The 18,964-nt window shown below is 53.2% G+C and overlaps 2 protein-coding genes across 20 annotated transcripts in view; one reads left to right on the top strand and one right to left on the bottom strand.

Moving 5' to 3' along the window:
* The window catches only part of STARD8 (StAR related lipid transfer domain containing 8), a 154,681-nt gene extending 143,848 nt beyond the window's left edge, over positions 1 to 10,833 (top strand). For all 19 annotated transcript variants that reach the window (XM_065556557.1, XM_024109502.3, XM_042853296.2 and 16 more), the window contains 7 exons: positions 404 to 602; positions 1,613 to 1,823; positions 2,591 to 2,705; positions 4,837 to 5,061; positions 5,570 to 5,787; positions 6,865 to 7,041; positions 8,597 to 10,833. In XM_065556557.1, the coding sequence (XP_065412629.1) occupies positions 404 to 602; positions 1,613 to 1,823; positions 2,591 to 2,705; positions 4,837 to 5,061; positions 5,570 to 5,787; positions 6,865 to 7,041; positions 8,597 to 8,714 (1,263 nt within the window). In that variant the 3' untranslated portion in view covers positions 8,715 to 10,833. The remainder of the gene's footprint in view (positions 1 to 403; positions 603 to 1,612; positions 1,824 to 2,590; positions 2,706 to 4,836; positions 5,062 to 5,569; positions 5,788 to 6,864; positions 7,042 to 8,596) is intronic.
* The window catches only part of LOC101952781 (relaxin receptor 1-like), a 43,804-nt gene continuing 35,284 nt past the window's right edge, over positions 10,445 to 18,964 (bottom strand). The window contains exons 15-18 of the mRNA XM_005279548.4: positions 17,417 to 17,646; positions 16,802 to 17,212; positions 15,198 to 15,413; positions 10,445 to 13,702 (exon numbers count right to left, since the gene is read on the bottom strand). Of these exons, the coding sequence (XP_005279605.2) occupies positions 13,497 to 13,702; positions 15,198 to 15,413; positions 16,802 to 17,212; positions 17,417 to 17,646 (1,063 nt within the window). The 3' untranslated portion in view covers positions 10,445 to 13,496. The remainder of the gene's footprint in view (positions 13,703 to 15,197; positions 15,414 to 16,801; positions 17,213 to 17,416; positions 17,647 to 18,964) is intronic.

The following is an 18,964-nucleotide window of genomic DNA, read 5'->3' as shown; positions in this document are numbered from 1 at the left end:
GCCAAACCAGACGCCTCACCTGGGTGCCCTGGCCCAGCCTGCACACAGCAGCGAGCATCTCAGGAAGGGCAACAATGTTCTTGCTGTCGTGTGGGGAGCGGAGCCCACAACCTTTCACTTAGTCAGTGACTCGAGACCCTTCCTCTCAGGCATTGTTGCCTCCTCGACCTTCCCTTGCCCAGGGCCCCCTTCCCGGGATGGGGGAACCCAGACGTGTTGGGAAGGTGTCTCCTGATGGGCACCACAGAGACTCCTTAGCCAGCTGGTTGTCCTGGCTTCTCACTGGGTAGCAGGGGCTGAGCTGAGGGCTGTCAGCACCTGCCTGAGACAGAGCTGGTTACTCTGCCTGGAGCTCAGGGCTGCCTTGGCCAACTGTGCTGGACTCTGCGCTTCTCCTGGACAGATTGGCATTTTCCGGAAGTCGGGGGTGAAGTCTCGGATCCAGGTGCTGAGACACATGAACGAAGCCTCCCCCGACAACGTGAACTACGAAGGGCAGTCAGCCTATGACGTGGCTGACCTGCTGAAGCAGTATTTCCGCGACCTGCCAGAGCCCATTTTTACCAGCAAGCTCACCGACACCTTCCTGCAGATCTATCAGTGTAAGTGCAACCAGCGGGCTCCCTGGGAGAGGCCTCCCATCGGGGCAGAGCTGGGCAGTTCCTCAGGGCTGGGAGTGGGTCCAGGCTGAGTAGGGAGTTGGATCAAAGCAGCAGGAGGTGGTGCAGTGGCCGCTGGGCTGGGCTGCCTGGCTTGGGAGGAAAATCAAGGACTTAGGAGCACCCATGGGAGTTGGGAAGAGGAGTCTGCCGCAGAGATGGTGAAGCGGAGAGGAGAGAGGGTGTCTATGGGATAGGGGGGCTGATTTGTTGGATCCGCCTTATTCCACCTCTGCTTCCTGAGGGGACTTCCCACTGCTATAGCCTGACCCCATTGCTAACGTTCTGCCAGCAGTGGTGGAATAAAACTGACTTGTCCAACATAGGCTTCTAACCAGGGAGCAGCGCCGGAGCAGTGAGCGGTGCTTCAGATAGAGTGACCAGGCAGGAAGTGTGAAAGATCGGGACGGGGTGGGGGGTAATAGGAGCCTATATAGGAAAAAGCCCCAAACATCAGGACTGTCCCTATAAAAACAGGACATCTGGTCATCCCAGCTTCAGAGGATGGGGCCTAGATGAGGGGTTTGGCTGGGCCCTTTCCTCAGTCCCCACTACTTGGCACCATTGAGGTGGTTGTTGGCATGCAGTTGCATAGCTCTTATTGTGACCCAGTGTTGCTCCTAGAGGAATACGTGGGCTGTGAATTAGAGACTCAGTCCCAGGCTCTGTGAACATGCTGCTAGGGGAGAAATGTTACCAGGGGAGATTTTTGCTGTGAAATGGCCTATGAACAAATATTGCTGTGACCAGCTCCACACAAGGAGAGGCCGGCAATAAGGTGGCTTGGGGCCCTTTGACTGGACAGCAGCTTCAGTATGAGGCGAGCAAGTACCCTTATTTTCTGGGGCCCCACCTAGCTGCCCTTTGGTCCAATCAGCCCAAGTCTAGAGGAGCCCCTTAGGCGTAGGGTCCCAGAGCCTGGCTGACCACAGGCTTCTTCGCTTTGCCTTCAGTTGTCCCTAAAGAGCAGAGGCTGCAAGCTGTCCAGGCAGCCATCATCCTGATGCCAGATGAGAACCGGGAAGTGCTGCAGACATTGTTGTACTTCCTGAGTGACATTGCCTCAGCTGAGGAGAACCAGATGACATCCGGGAACCTGGCGGTGTGTCTGGCCCCATCCATTTTTCACCTCAATGTGTCCAAGAAGGAGAGCACCTCACCCAGGTAATGCACAGCCAATTCAGGTTTTCAGAGTCCCAGCGCTCCCCTCCACGATCCCTCTCTCTGTCTTCCTTACTGGAGACACGGCCTGGTGGTACCCTGGCTGGCCTGCACTCGCTGTGCCACCTACACCGAGTCTGGGCAGAGGAAGGGGGAAAAGGGCTTCCATTCCCAACGGGTTCCCTCTGCCCGTGCTCTCCATCAGGGGCTGCGAGGGACTCCTAGAGGGCATGCTAGGGGAAGGAGCATCCAGCTAAGGTCCTAACTCTCAGCCCAGTGCTGCAGGAGTCTCTGAGAGCCATGGCACAGGGGCTGCTGCAGTGTCAGGGACCCCTCCATGGGCACAGCAGACGAGTGACATAAGGCCTGGGCCACAAGGAGCTTACAGCCTAATCTCCCTCCTGGGCTGAGCACAGCAGTGACAGAGTAATCGCCATGGTGACAGTACAGCCCCAGCGAGGGACATAGTGAAGTTCCCAATGTGAGGGCAGGAGGGGATGGAGTCTACACCCAGCACAGCTCTGCTGAAAACTGATAGGATCAGGAAGCTGCAGTACTGCTGTTTCACCACAGGGTGTCAGCAGGACTCTCCTTAGGGCTCCATCTTTTCAATTACTACATATTATAGAATACAGTGATTCCTCCCCTGCCAGTATCCCTCCCTGTTGCAAGAATAGATGGAGTGCCTCCAGCTGAGCCCTTACTCCCTGTTCTCTCGCGGCCCGTCACTCCCTCTGCTGGGTCTCACTAGTCAGCATTTTCTTGGGCAGGATGATTCAGAAGAGAGGCACCATGGGAAAGCCTGACCAGAAGGACCTGAATGAAAACATGGCTGCCACCCAGGGGCTCTCCCATATGATCACAGACTGTAAGAAGCTGTTCCAGGTAGGTAGCTGCAGCTCCGGGTGAGCGCTGCTGCTTTGTCTAGGTACTTACCTGGCCCCTCCTCGCTGTACAATCTGAGCACCCCTGGATTTTGTTCTCACAGTGCCACTGCTTGGTAGGGCAGTGCTGCCTTGCCCCCGGTACAGATGAGGCACCCGGTAGATGAAGTGCCCCAAGTCATATGGCAGGTCCATGGCTGGATTGGTAAGTCCGAGTCCTGGGCATTAAACCATCCTTCTGCCATTGCCGTACAGAAGCTAGCCAGCAGCAGGCCCTGTCTCACCTGTGATCGTGTAACGATGAAACTCTTCTTCTCTCGGCAAGTCAAACGACTGTGGAAAGGCTCTGGGAGATGTGTAGAAGTAGCAGGTGCCTGTGCACTTTCCCTGTGTGCTTTGGGGACTGGCTTACAGCAGGAGAGCAATCTGACAGAAACGGTGCCAGTCTGTGTAGAATGCTGCTCTGAGGGAATTCAACTCTCACAGCAGAGTCTGCCTTCATCCCAATGTACGCCTCCCCGACACCCATCAGCGCCTAGTCACGGTTCCTGGGAAAGGCCAAGATTCTCCTTTGTTACTCACTGACTGCCCTAGGAAAACTCTGTGAAGTGCCATAGAATCAGAGAAGTGTAGGACTGGAAGGGACCTCAGTAGGTCATCTAGTCCAGTCCCCTGCACTCAGGGCAGGACTAAGTATAACTAAACCATCCCGACGGGATTGTCTAATCTCTTCTTTAAAACCTCCAATGATGGAGATTCCTCAACCTCCCTAGGCAATTTATTCCAGTGCTTAACCACCCTGACAGTTAGGAAGTTTTTCCCAATGTCCAACCTAAACCGCCCTTGCTGCAATTTAAGCCCATTGCTTCTTGTCCTATCCTCAGGGCTTAACAAGAACAATATTTCACCCTCCTCCTTATAACTACCTTTTATGTACTTGAAAAGTGTTATCCTGTCCCCTCTGTCTTCTCTTCTCCAGACTAAACATCCCAATTTTTTCAGTCTTCCTTCAGAGGTCATATTTTCTAGACCTTTCATCATTTTTGTTGCTCTCCTTTAGTCTTTCTCCAATTTGTCCACATCCTTCCTGAAATGTGGTGCCCAGAACTGGACACAATACTCCAGCTGAGGCCTTATCAGCATGGAGTAGAACAGAAGAATTACTTTTCGTGTCTTGCTTATAACACTTCCGCTAATACATCCCAGAATGATGTTTGCTTTTTTTGCAACTGTTACACTGTTGATTCATATTTAGCTTGTGATCCACTATGACCCCCGGATCCCTTTCCGCTGTACTCCTTCCTAGGCAGTCATATCCCATTTTGTATGTGCAACTGATTATTCCTTCCTAAGTCCTAATTTGTCCTTATTGAATTTCATCCTATTTACGTCAGGCCATTTCTCCAGTTAGTCTCCTTCCCCACATGCTCCCAAGCACGCACTGTACTGCTACGCAGCACTCCCAGCTTGGGGAGCAATAGGCCAGCCCTGCTAACCAATCCCAGGTGTGTCTCGAGTGGCAGAGCAGAGCACTTACCACCGGGCACAGACCCAGACAGGATGGCTGCGCTGTATCATCCTCATTTACCCACTGGCCAGGTGGGATTTCCTCAGTGTTCCAGGGACCTAGTAATTGCATTGGATTGGCCCAAAACTCCATCTGGTCCAGTTTCCTTTCTCCAGCAGTGCTCAGTACCAGATGCTCCAGAGAAACGTGCAAGAAGCCCCCAGTGGGCAGTTACGGAATAACCTGCCCATAGGGGATGTTTCTGTCTAACTCCCAAAGTTAGTGGCTTGTGTCCCTGAAGCAGAGAGACTTATCTTCCTTGTAGAAATACTTGTTTACCCTCCCTAATGTGACTGCTCCCATCTAACATTTGGACATCAGCTGATAGGTGGGGGAGGTGTAAAAACACCCAATGAGCCCTGACGTCACTGGACCCAATCTGTCCTGCTGGTTGGTGTGCAGCATTGTTTGGGCTATTGGTATTGGCATCCCAGAGTCTGTCTGGGTCAGAGAGGTGAGCTCAGGGTTTATTGCACAGTGATTTCAGGAGACAGAGGGGGCGAGCAATTCCTAGCGACCACTCTTGGGTTTTTAAACTCCTAAGTCCCACGTGTTTGGTTTCTAGATACCCCACGACATGATGCTTCAGCTGGGCAACTCCTACGTGGCAGCAGACGCCCACCCGCTCTCGCTGGCTGAGCTGATGAGCCACAGCTTGCAAGGGGAGGGCAAGGATTTCCAGGCTTATTTGGAAGATAACGTGCAGAATCTGCTCAAAGAGTCCTCAGAGAAGTTCAAAGGGTGGCTCAGCACCGCAGGGCCCCAGAACACAGAGCTCTCGTGCAAAAAGGTAACGTCCACCCTGGGAAGGGTTTGCACATGCCAGTGTATTTGGAGTATATGGAGATATTCAGGAACAGACTAATCAGTGGCCTGCATCCTGGTAGATTTCTTCATGCGTCACAGATACACATAGCATGGCTGCCAGCTAAACTGCTCCATCAACTAGACCTCATACCCTTTGGCTAGGTAGCGTATACAGCAGTCCCATTCTAGACCACCAGTGTGATGACACTAACTAGCAGAAGCCGGGAGCTGGATAACCAGAGACAAGCACGGGGTACTCTGTGCCAGCAGGCCCAATAAAGAATCCCCTTTATATTCAGTGCAGATGAGCTGGTTCAGACATAGAGGCCGCTCACCCGTGAGCTAGTAGGGGGCAGGCTGCACATACTCACCAGCCCATGTAAGGCAGTTTCCCTGCCCCCATGGCAGGGAGGCCTTAAGGGGCCACTTGTTGCTCTTAGTCAAGCTTTCAAGCCAAGAAACCTGACTTCCTCCGCTCCGGGCTTCCACAGGTTGGTGATGGACATCCGCTGCGCTTGTGGAAAGTCTCCACGGAGATGGAGGCCCCTCCCTACACGGTGCTGCAGAGGGTACTTCGGGAGCGTCACCTCTGGGATGAAGACCTGCTGCAAGGCGAAGTGATACAGGCCCTGGACGAGAACATGGAGGTTTATCACTACGTCACGGACAGCATGGCGCCCCACCCCCGCAGGGACTTCATCGTTCTCAGGTAAGGTGGGAGAAAGAAGCACTTGTGGGTGAGGGAATCTGAACCAGCATGGAGGCAAGGTGCAATCTCTCCAACTCCCCTACCTATGCAGGGAGCTATTGGTCCTGGTGTGGAATGTCCTGTGCCTTTATATCAGTGGGTGGTCAACGTACCCATCCCCAACTTACCCAAGCAGACGACAGACCAAAGGAGGTCCCCGGAGGTCTGAGATGCAGCTGCCTTGAGGCATGTGGAGATTCCAGGTCCTGTCTGGGAATGCTCCCTCTCCATTAGAGACCACATACTGCACTTGGGGGTTGGGCAGCCTGAAAATGCCTTAGACAGACACAGATCAAGGAGGCACGTTTCCTTCTGGGAAGCGTATTCTTGTGGGCTGCACCTCTGTGTTAACGGTGAGGGTGGCTGCAGCATCCTGCTCCGTTTTCTCTCAGGTGCAGTCCTTCTGCTCTCAGCAGAGTGCTGTGGGTAAAGCTTAGACACTCCTGGCCTTTAGCAAACTCAGGCCTCAGTGACTAGAATGGGGTTGGTTCAGCCAAGCTTTCCAGTGTGGCTGTACAAACTCCTGCTCTTAGTTCTGCTGGGTTCCCATGGCACTGCCCATTAGAAGGGGACAGGTGAAACCCAGAGGTTGTCCGGAGCTTGTTGCTGTGTGTTTGACTGGATGCCGCTTCCTTGCTGGGTCTGGTCCGGAAGTTCTGATGATGCGCTTTGCTTGGGATGGCCTTATGTCCAATTTTGGCCCTTTCTTAAGCCCTGTCCCGGCCATCCTGACTTTTTTGGCAAAAGTGGACATTTGTCCTGTTTGCTCTTGCCAACAAATGCTCACTTTTGTCAAAAAAGTGGGTGACGCCAACCCCCTGCAGGGGGGGAAGCCGGGCTGGGGAGGAGGCAGGCAGGGCTCGAGTGAGCAGTGACACCAGCCTCGTGCGGGGGAGCAGGCAGGGCTTGTGTGAGCAGCGACGTCAGCCCTGCGTGGGGAGGGGGGCTCAGGCAAGCGGCTTGGGCCTGCCCCGCGCGGTGTCCTGTTTTCCCTTTGAGAAATATGGTCACCCTAGCTTTGCTTGTTCCCTCCTACAGGAAATGGCGCACGGACCTACCGCGAGGGGCTTACCTGCTGGTCTCCATGTCACTGGAACACGAAAAGCTGCAGGTGGAAGGAGGGGTCAGGGCCGTGGTGTTAACATCTCAGTATCTGATTGAATCGTGCGGGATGGGTCGGTCCAAAGTGACCCACGTCTGCAGAGCTGATCTCAGGTAAAGGCCTTTCAATCTGTTTCTCGCCAAATGCTGGTTCAGTGTGAGGTGTGATCTGAGCACAGAGTGGGAGTGAGGAAGCTGTGGGTACCAATGCTGGCTCCGACAGTGACTCACTGTGACCTCTCTGTTCTGCACAATGGGAAGCATACTCACTTACTTGCAGGGGGGCTGGGAGGTGTAATTAGTTTCCGCACAGTATCGTATACATACAGTCATTGCTAGCACTCCCTACCCCTCCATCAATTATCGTTTATTATTTAATGCCCCCCCCCCCACAAGCACGCTAGATGGCTCACATGCAGATAAATTATTATTAGTTGCGCTGCGGTAACACCAAGGAATCATGGGCCGGGACCCATTGTGCTAGGCACTGTACAAACAGAGAACAGAAAGATGATCCCTGCCCCAAGGAGCTTCCGATCTAATTTCAACATGGTGCAGCAACACACAAGGGTGGGAGTGGTGGAGGCTGGAGAAGGATCACAGCCTAGGGTAAGAAGGATGTTCTATGGATAGGGACTAGGACCCAGGAGATTTACATCCATTCACAGTTCAGACACAGCCTTCATGTGTGACCTTAATTACCTTGTGCCTCATCTGTAAATTGGGGATGGTGCTTCCCTCGCTCACCTGGATAAAATCCACGCGAATACTACTGTAGTCTATGTAGAAAATAGACAGGAAGATTGTGTGGCTTCTCAGCCTCTTCTAGAGGAATGTGATTGGTGAGAGAGAGGCCTTGTGACCCAGCTCAGAAGCGGGAGGCATAGTAGAAGGCACAGAGATAGTGGTGGGAGAAATGGGGCCTTGAGGCCACACCTGCACTGCCAAAATGATCAGAAGGATGGAAAGTAGGAGGGGTCAGAGTTATGTGGGACCTCAAAGGTTACTGGGGTATCCTCTAGCAATTTGGCTTACCCCAGCAGGTCCTCAAGGAGCTGGCCAGACAAGTTACTGCTGGGTCACAGCTTCCAGTCTGTCCAAGATCATTATTGACCCACAGTCATTCCCATCAGATGGCAGTCCAGATGCCTATGTGTAACACGCTGGTGATCCCAGTCCAATTCCTTAGGGGCTGCTGTTTACACTGGCTCCTCTGGCATCCTATAGCAACACTGCTGGGAGTCCCTCCAGGTCGGGATGAGACACACTGGCAGGCTGCAGTGTTAGGAGCTCGTGTGTCTCTGTTGGGAGTACTAATTGTACCATCTATCTGGGAAAAACAAGACCCTGTCTAGGTCATAAGAGCTGCATTATCCCTTAATTTTCTGCAGCAAACTTGACTAGGGTGTAGCAGCCTTAGCTAGGAAAGGGAGCCAATGCAGTGTTCAGTCTTGCCTTATAATCATGTCCATGCATTGCATGGCATATGCAGTGTGGGAGAATGGAGAAGGGAATATTCCCTATCATGCCAGCTGGTGCTTGCTCACACTGCCCAAGAGCAGGTATGTTGATAGTCCCTTTTAGCCTGAAATGGGCCCTGCTGTACATGACAAGCCATGTTATTCTCCAGCATTTGACAATGACTTCCTCTTTGCTGTTGTTTCTCCAGGGGCCGGTCTCCCGAGTGGTACAGCAAGGTCTTTGGACAACTTTGTGCCATGGAGCTAGCAAGGATACGAGATTCTTTCCCGGTGCTTAGCCCATGTGGCCCTGAGACAAAGATTTGAGGCGACTGGAAGAGGCTCACTCCTGTTTGATCGTGAACCTCCCAGACAATGTGGGGTGGAGCATGGAGAGGGAACCTGGCCATCAGCAGGCTGTTGGCATCTGGTTGGGCGGGGCAGTGCCTTTCCGGGCACATGAGCATGAGCCTTCCTTTGAACCAACCACCAGCCCTGAAGGAGCCAATAGTTTTTTCCATCTCTGTGTGATCCCTTTCCTCTTACACACCAGGGACCTTCAGAGCTGTGCCCAGTGGCATGTCCTTGTGGGCACCAGGGGCCAAACGGAAGCCATCATGTCCTGCTTCCAGACTGCCCGTTGCTGGTTGAAAGGCAGCAAGAATCTCCTCCCTAAAGCTCTGAAGAGCAGCTTTGCAGAAACGAACCAGTGTGCTGCTTGTGGGACGGCTCTCTCCAGCAATCGTCCGCCCGCCCACCATGGGGAGAGTGGGGCTGGGGAGTCCATACAGCAGGCTGAGCCGTGAAGCAACTGGACCAGAGTCAGACCCATTAACCCCCTTTGCCAGACTGACCATGGGCTCACCCTTTCAGCCCAGGGACTGGACTCAGCGACAAGAGCGACGGTGCTTGAAGTGACCAAGGATGATGCTGATGTGTAGGAGAAGTGAGAGAGGGCGGAGCTGGTGCAGCGTCTGTATGGCGGTGTGTGGTGTCAGGAGGAGTGTCTGCTGGGGATGTTACAGTGTGTGTGAGCTGTACGTAGCAGGCGGCACACAGGCAATAATAGTCTGAGGAGCTGGTTAATGTCAGATGGATGCTGCTGTTATTCTGGTTTATAGTTAATGACCGCCATGTGGTGAATGGCAAAAAGGAAGCTATTACTCTGGGTGCTGAATTTCACTGGGGAAGGAACTCCAGGTCTTTCTACTTGATCAGACGCAGGGAATCTCTAGCACCCGTTTTTAGCACAGGGCCATGTAGACCGATGAATGAGGGTGCAAATGCTTTGCTAACCAGGGACCCAGTCCTAATCCCCATGGAATCCAGTGGGAGCCTAGCCATTCATTTTCATGAATTGGATCAGATCCAAATTTGATGAGTCCAAATTCCAAAGCATTCACCCTTGTCCTGTGTGTCAGCTATACATGGGGGGTTGCCATTACAAGGCTGGGGGTGAGACCAAAATTGCACAATGCATCTCCCTGATCCCCCTTTGGCTGGGTTTAGTAATCAAGGTACTCCCAGGGTCAGAGTTCCATTTGCCTTGGCGTGCGGGGGAAGGAGGCGAAGAACACCACCTCAATTACATGAAGACACCCTAAAAAGGTATCATACTGCTGGCAAACTATAGCCTGGATGCAGGGGAGGTTTAATAGCGTTGGTCAATGAGGTGTGACCACAGGGGCTGCGGGGGGACTGGTCTCGTAACTCCACTGTACAGAGTCTGGTTCCACTAAGAGAGTAATGTGAGTTGCCCCAAATTGTGCTACATTAGTGCCATTTTAGTCAGCCAGATGGGCAGGGATTGGGTTAGTACAGTCTAGTTTGCTCACATTGTTATGGGCACTTGATCTCCCCTTAATTCCCTCCCCCAAAGAAGCAGTGCTCACTGCACTGCTAATAGGAGTGAAAGGCAACTCACGTTGCTACAACGCCATAACTTTTGATCCAAGGATCCCACTGCTCTGATCGTGTCACTCCCCCACTTTCCCTCCAAGCTCACAAACAGTCTGACCGTGACGTGCACTTGACGGGGTTTCTTTTTTAACCAGGGACCTGACTTGACATTGTTCCAATTGGAAGGCAACAAAACCCACTGGCAGTAGAAATTGTCAGTTTCACCAGTAACCAACTTTCCCTCTCTCTAATGCACACCAGCTATATTCTGTTTGTGTTTGGTTTTGTATAACTAACGTTTGGGACTGATTCTTGCCTCATTTTTTTTAATGTTTCTTTGTCTATCTATAAATACTGTACAGTTGGAATATTAATATATAACTCAGGCGGTAAGAGCTTGGTGCTGGGCGATGAACACCAGAGCGACGTGTGTTTTGTATTTAAGGGACTTCTTTTTTGTATCAGATGCAGCCGCTGCAGATTGTCTGACTCCAAAGGGGGCTGCGGTTCCTCCTCTGTGTAATAATAAAGTACTAATGGCACCCGCTGGCTGATGATGAAACCGTGATGTACCCTGACTGCTGCGGTCTGTGCTTCCTTCTCACCCAGCACTAGGCTGACATAGGTTCCAGGGTAGTAGAGCTGGGGTGTGAAGCCTCCTGTCATGACAGAATGAGGCCGACTGCGTAATTCATTAGTGTTTTGTAAAGCATGTGGAAGGCAAAAAGAAATGGGTAAGGGCTATTCTTATTATTATTCCTGCAATTGCAGGGCAGTTGCATGGGTCTCACACAAGTCAGCTTCACACCCACCAGAGGGCCCTTCCCCTTGCTCCCAAACAATCTGATTTCCCCCATTGACTTTCCCTCTGGCCCCAGAGTATAAATGGCAGGGCCTCCTTTCTATTCCTCTGACCTGCTGGCAGGGGCTGGGCTGTCCTTCCTCCAGAGTCCCTGCCTGGCTCAGCATCAGGCTCTGATCAGCACCAGTTGAGACAGCAAGGACCCCAGGGTGGACTGATGGACTGGGCAGTGTGTTTGCCAAGCAATGGAAATTCCTTGTGTGCCGAGGCTGCCGGTACGTTCCCAGGAACGAGGCTGGTGTTATCTGAACTGCTGGCCTCACAGGGGGGCTGAAAGGAGTCAGGGGGAGAGGGGCAAGCAGTGCATTAAATGGTCATATCCATGCCCCAAGGTGTGACTCTGCCTGTCAATTTAAGGCCTCCATGTGTTACTCTCACTCTCTCAAAGCCCCACTGTTCTTGGCAGTAATGCAGCGTCTCATCGAGCTCACAGAGTGGTACTCTCTGGGTTTTTAGCCTGCCTGGAGCCTTGCAGTGTTACCAGCTGACCCCATCGCTTAGCACAAGATGTGTACGAACATAGCTCTCCAGAATAATCACAGTGTCATTCAGCAGCATTTCTGATGCACTCTCCCCGACCCCCTTTTCTTTCCTCCTCCCTGCTACAGGCACTTGGTATCTACCTGCCCAGGGCTCCTACCCTGCAGCTGCAAGTGCCTTGGCTACAACCTGATGCTAGCCCCTCCCAAAGGAGCTGTGGCATCCAACAGGCATAATTAGCCTGTCTCTCCCACTCGCTGTTCTGTGCAAGTCACAAAGCACGGGGGTAACATGCATGGAGGTGGCTCCCTTGGGATTCCAGGCAATGGTCACAATGTGCAGCATGCTGTGGTCCTGAGGCTGTGCCCAAAGAGAACCCCAGTGGGCTGAGAACTGGTACTTTCAATCCCTTGCTCTGTTCCCTCTCCCTGCCCCACCACAGAGTGAGCCGTGCCCCCAAGCTGAGAACCTGCCGCTCCAGTGCTGGGATCCTTCCAGAACCAAACAGGGAACGTCAGTAGCTCCAGCCCTGGGTGGGGCTGAAACAAACTCCTGTCTCCAGGCCACCAGTGGGGCTCGGGGCGGTACGCCCAGCCAGGTTCATCTCACCGGGGATTGGGGTGGGGCTAGCCAGCCCACGCAGCGTATGGCAGGGAGACAGAACTGCTATTGCCAAGGCAGAGCCCAGCCCCCCCTGGAGAAGGGCAACGCTTGCCTCCTTCCCAGGAGTAAATCCGAGAGGAGCAGTGGCTAGGGAAGGAACACCAACCATTACGAGCTGCCCCGGTGCTGCTATTTTATTGCTGCAGCAGTTTCCTAGGAATGGTTTTGGGCACAGGCTGCATTAGCCCAGGGGAGTTGGTGCCTCAGTTGCGAGGATTCATTTTCTAAAGGCACGAGCCCAGGTACGGCTGGAGAACAGGGCGCGGCTGTGAGTCCTTGCTGAACGTGGTGGCTGGGGGAGCAGGCCCTGAATGGGGACACCTGCTCTGAACACAGCGGTCAGGGTGGTGTAGAAAGTGTCAGGGGACAGCACCGCCTCCCTTTCCTTCTGCAGCATTTCACCCACACTAGCAGCGGCTGCCTGGGTCCCACAGCCAAGGCTTCCCCAAGGGCTGAGGGCAGCCTGAATAGTTCATCACTCCACATGGCAGAACCAGTGGCCCACAACTCTCGCCAGGATCGCGCTGGCGTCTGCTCTAGCTGCCTCTGGCCCCAAATCAAAGCACTGAAGACTTCTCCTCCCACCTTCCTTCCTCTGGACCCAGACTTGCTTCCGGCAATGCAGAAAACACCTCTCTGGGGCTCTGCAGTGGGGGCGGCTGTTCCAGAGGCTGCTGCAGCAGCTGCCCCTGCAGCTTGGCTCCAGGGCGAAGGGGCAGGGAGCTACAGGGACCATGCGACAGAGGGTTAGGATGAAATACAACATCCATTCCACAGCAGCTGGTTAATCCTTGTGCTGAACCAGCATCAGCTAAACCCAAAGCGCTGACACGCAGCAATGAGAATGCATGGGGCAGGCAGCGTTCCAGTGCTTTCAACCGTGGGGCAGACAAGCAGAGTTCAGGCCCCATCGGCTATCTGTGACCATTTCTTCTGTAGCCTCCTATACAACACTAGGCACTGTTGCTGCAGCTGGGAGTGGTATTCCCTCCATGGTCAAGAGCTGGCTGAGATAATGACTAGCACTTGGCAAGTGGTGGCAGCTCCCCTTTGGCATCATCTGCTCCCAAGATGGCTGTCATTGGGGTGGGCAATGAACCAGCCAGGGGAGGCACCTGGGGAGGACAGAGACATGGTCCTTCATAGCTGCATGCATGAAGCAGTGAGGCCTGTCACCACTCCCAAGGCTAAGCCGCTGGGGACTGTCAGGTGCTGCAGGTGTGTGTGGATAGCAGGGAAAAGCTCTTTCTGGACTCTTCTAGGTCCTGAAGTGACGACTGCTGCAGCTGCTTCTTCTGCAAACACAGCTTGAGCTTCTCCTGGAAGGGGGTGGTGGTGATGGTGTACAGGATGGGGTTCAAGGCACTATTGATGGGCAGGATGAAAATGACCACCCATGACGTCACGGTGCCTGTTCCAACAAGGGGAGTATGTTAGTAACCATGGGGGTTGGTTGCCCACATCCTAGGAAATAATTCAGCCAGAGGCTTTTAGCCTGGAGACTCAGGGCCACATTCTGCTCTCAGGCAGACAGGCGTAAAGCCAGAAGAACCCCAATTAAGTCAGAGCTACTCCAGATCTCACACCTACGTGAGAGCAGAGGCTGGCTCTTCACGGGCATGAGTGGTAGCTGACAATGCACAGCCTCTCTAGCTGGTCTGCAGGCTGATTGATTTTGTTATGTGAGCAAATGGACCAGAATGAGAGAGGCACCAAACGCATTACCACCCGTGAGCTGAGCTGGGATTCAAACCCAGGGCTCCAAAACTCAAAGAAAAATGCATTAACCTGCTAGGACACCTCTAGTGCTGAACACATCACACACTGAGGAGGATCATTTATAGACACCTCCCTCCATTGTGCAATAAGAGTCTTTTAGCTAAAGGACATTTACAGCAAAGAGCTGAATTACGCAGGCATAATGGGGGAGAGCTAAGGACCTATGGCCTGCCTGGAGCAGGGAGTGCAACTCCCATCACTGGGCTGAATTCAGTGGTGACACATGGCAGAGAAAGTAACACTCTGGGTGTACTTTGCTCACAAAGCAAGTGCTGATGTAACTTCCACCTATTTGGTTTTCAGCAGGGGTGCAAATCAGGTGAGCCTTGCATGTCGAGGTGGGCGAAAGGGAGTGTGTATGGCAGGAAAAGCCACTAAAGAGGAGGCCAGTGACAGCTCTCTCTCTCTCACACACACACTCTCTCTCTCTCTTTACCTTACCTTGCGCCATCCCCAACATAGCTGCAATCAAATGCAGCCATGAGAACACAGGCTCAACTTTCCCCATCACAGGAGGCTGCCCCTACCCACCACAGACCTAGAGACTGAACCGCTGCTTCCTTCTCCAGGCCCCAGCCTGCTCTTGGCTGCAGACTGGGAGCCAGCTCCAATGAGGTGGCCGGCCAGAACTGGAGAGGAACCTGCCTAGACTCCAGGGCATCTCTGTATGGAAAGATGAGGCTGGTGGCAAGAGGCTGTCAACCAACAGGAGATGGAAGGTGCTGCCTGGGCTCAACGGGGGGGGAGGGAGTCAAGGGACAGAAGTGACCTGAGTTTGTCTGGCTCTTGTCTCTCAGCTTTTACCCCTCAGGGATGGAGCATTTTGAGCATGGGTGCCAGGCACTGCAGGCCAGCTCTGCACTGATTTTGGGCCTAATGAGGTGCCCCCTGGTGCGAGCAGGAGGGATTGCATTGGCGAGGTGGGGTAGTATGAAGCCGGTAAGAGGCCAGGATTGGCATGGCATTTGTTGTACAGCTTCATTATAATGCAGGTGCTCTGGGGCACCTACTCAGCGCATGAGGGACACATGCAGGGAGCCACCGCATGGCAGTGCTCTGCATATCAAGGCCTCTCTGTACAGAAAGGCTGATGCTGGCGTGGGCTCCATCTTAGCCGGGTCAGTCACCTGGTATTTCCATCTGCAGCAGGGAGAGAAGCTTCAGGAGGAAGATGGGGATCCAGCAGAGGGCGTCAGTGAAGACGATGAAGAAGAATCTCTTGGCGATGGCCACTTCCCTGGAGAAGACGCTGCGCTCGGCCGTCTTGGTGGCCGTGGTGTGGATGGAGTAGAACATGCTGGTGTAGGCGAACACGATGGTGATGAAGGCAATGAGGTTCAGACCTGGGGTGACAACAACCAGCCATGAGTGTGTCAGAGAGCCAGCTCCGGTGTGCCTGGGCCACACACGGTGGGTGAAACATCAGCTAGCAGAGGCCTTCCAATAAAGCAGCCTCTTAGGGCCAATGATCCCTTTCTTCCCCAAGGGAGCAGCGAGAGCCATGTGGACACAGCCAACCTGAGCTGTAAGGTGATTAAACAGGAAGCTTCTGCTCGCTAACATACCAGGAGAGCGTTTGTGAATCAAGGGCAGCAGCGCTGTGCGCGTCCTGCTGCCTGGCTAGGACTCTCAATGCCACACCTGCTCCTCAGATGTGTCTGCACCCTGCTAATCTTCTAGTCCCTGCATGCCTGAGGCCCATCGATGGTCTCATAGGGTCTGGTTCTGGCCCTGCTCTCCCAGGAGTGCTTTGGCTGGAGGTGGCCTCAGGCCAATGGAGTGGCAGGGGGGTTGTTAAGGCACTTTCCCTCTCCTGCAGTAACATGCGGGTGAGCAGTGATTTATAACAGCAGCCTGGATCTACACACCTGGCACTGTGTGGCTGCACACCCTCAGCTCTGCTGCCACAGGCATGGATGGGTGCTGCACACTTCCCTACGACCCCCTCCCACGGAGAGCAGGGGTGCACCTCAGCCCCCTGGGAAATGCTGCACCAGGCTTGGGGGCTTTGTGGGACCGCGAAGGGGTCAAGGGGGAAGGCTAAAAAAACCTCCTAAGTTTTGCAAAATGTTTTTCATCAGCCCTCGGGTGTGTACCAGGGGTCAACATGGGGAAAACATCCCTGGTCCCCTGGCAGCAATGTTCCTTAAGGGGCTAGTTTGCTGATTGCTCTCTCCCACTTTCCCTTCATCTCTAGCAACAGTAACAGCATCCTATCTGCCCTCCCTCCCCCACAACACCAAGGGCTGCTGCTTCCCTTACCTGTGTGGGATGAACCCTATTTCACCCACTGGCAGCCTGGTTGCACATTGAACTGAGCCAGATGATAACAACAAGCAGCAGCCTCTTGATGGACTCATGTGACCAATCACCGTCAGCTGTCCTGATGCGGCCCCTAACACTGCAGGGTCTGAGCACCTCCTGCTGGAATGCATTTATCCTCACAGCAGCACTGTGAAGCGGGGTATCCCCATTGGAGGTCACACAGGCAGCCTGTGCTGCAGCAAGAAATTGACCTTGTGTGTCCCAAGCTAGCACCCTGCCCACTGGACCATCCTACCTCTCACTGCACCTTTCCATGACGCTGACTTTCCTGTTTGACTCTGGGGCAGAGCACAAATCATGGAAAGCAAGTTCCAGGCCCCTGTCTATAGCTGCCTGGTGCCTACCCAAGGCTTGGTGGTACTGTTGTAGCTGAGCAGTCATGCCCCATGTCCTGATGATTCCTTACCCAGAAATATCCCGGTGGAGTAGCCCCTGGCTCCTGGTCGCTCGGTCTCGTCGGACTGGAGTGGGAAACACACCCCGTTCCTCCCATAGTAGTCCCCAAAGGTCTCCTTGCACCAGAAGGGGACGAGGGTGAGAGAAAAGCCCAACAGCCAGATGACGACCAGCATGGAGAGGGTCCGCTTCTTGCCCGCCCCATAATGGCTGAATGGGAAGACGATGCAGAGGTACTTCTCCAGGGTCATGTACGTCAGCAGCAGGACGGACACCTCCGAGGACAGCATGGCCAGGCTGCCCACCAGCTGGCACTGGATGCTTGCCATCCACACCTGGGCGTGCTTGTTGTACTCGCCGGAGAACTTGAGATCAAAGGCTCCAATGAAGAAGAGATAGATTCCCATCAGACAGTCTGCACCTGGGACGGAGACAAGGGTGGAGCATCAGCCCATGAGGGTAACCCTTGGCAACAGTTCCATGGGCTCAATAAGCCTTATAGAGCTGCTGTTAACAGAAGGCCAAATTTTGCCCTTGGACGGATGGACACACACACACACTCTCTCTCTCTCTCTGTTGCCTGACATCATCCTAGCCAGCCCCTCCATCCCCACCCCCGACTCACAGCAGAGCGATTTGATGGCCATGGTGTGCTGGCTGTTCTCTGTGACGATGAAGGACCTCATGCAGATGACAAAGAGGTTCCCAAAGCAGGTGATGCACGCGATGACCCAGACAAAGACCCTGAGGATGATATTGGCCAGGAGGTTCTCGAAGGAGGAGATGCCGTCAGTGTTGGGCTTGCAGCTGCGCACGTGCGGAGAGTAGCTGCAATACTGGAACTTCTTAAAGTAGCTGCCAGACAAAGGGATATCGCCTGCGTTAGATCCATGCCCAGGACAGGGGCTCCATCCCTAGAGGCTAACTTGGGAAGAGGCTTGCCCACCTGGCACAGAGCCTCATGCACCTCCCCTTTTGCTCCTCCTTCCTCTCCCCACCTCACCTCCCCCAAACATTCCCCAGGCCCTTCTCCTTCCATCTCTTTTCATCTCCTTGGAGCAGATTCAACCTAAACGTATCATAAATGTCTAAACACTGAGTGAGATGTGGCAGCATGGGCGAGGGGCACAGGGCAGGAGCTGGAAACATGAGCTAGCGATGAGGAAGTCTACGCCGCACCAAGGACTTTGCAAGGCTCTAGCCAGCATATGCAGCCCTTTAGGCTCACGAGCACTCAATCCCCTCAGGATCAAGGATGGGGTTGAAAATCGCAGGCCCTCCCTTAAGGGGGAGTGATGGCTCTGCACCACCCATGGGCCAATTTCCTTGTTTGGGATGCCCACGTTCGTACAAGATTACAGCTGCTTTTTATCCCCAAATGCAAGGTCAACGTGTAAGCAATCACCCTCGCTGTGCATCCTGACCCCAGTTCAGCAAAGCACTTAGGCATCTGCAGAACTTTAAGCATGTGCCTAAGTACTTCATTGACTCATGTACTGTGTAATGATGCATTTTAATCAATAACTATTCAGTACTTTAAACTAATGCGTACAGAGTTTCCCTCCAACTCAGGACCTCTATCAACATACAACATTTAAAAATCAATCCATCATTAAAACCTTTAAAATTCCATTAACAGGGATTCACATTTTATCCAAGGGTTATTTCATATAAATCCCGTCTTTTAAAACCTCATAAAAGTAATCCTATATCAGCTTGGCAAAACGCTGCATTTTAAAAGGACGATAAACTTCAAAGCAAGCCTCATTTCTGTTCTAATTACACATAAAAGGGGGGAGAAAACAATGTCCTTTTCTATTGCTCATTAACATTACTGGTGCAAAACGTACCCAGGTTTTTAATCCAAACCGACCAATGACAGAAAGTGAAATGTACAGTTATCTTGTACTGTGTATGCTTAAACATTTGTAATTGGAGAAAACTAACTGCTTTTTTCTCTGCAAGAAAAGACAAAGCCGCTCAAAGCTGGCTGGTTAGTGAAATTTCCCCCCATTTTCCAAGCTGCCTGTCCAGTTTGTGTATCCAGTGCTGGGTTTACAATGGCGGAGCAGGGCCCTTGCTAAGAAGGGGCCCCCGAGACCCAGCTGGCTCCCCCTGCCCACCGATTGCTCTCAGCCTGCTGCCCGCCGGCTGGCCGAGGGCTCCTCTCCGT

This window comes from Chrysemys picta, chromosome 9 (genome assembly GCF_011386835.1).
Source record: "Chrysemys picta bellii isolate R12L10 chromosome 9, ASM1138683v2, whole genome shotgun sequence".
NCBI lineage: Eukaryota > Metazoa > Chordata > Testudines > Emydidae > Chrysemys > Chrysemys picta.
Note: the sequence above shows the minus strand (reverse complement) of the source record. Positions and strands in the feature narration are given on the sequence as shown.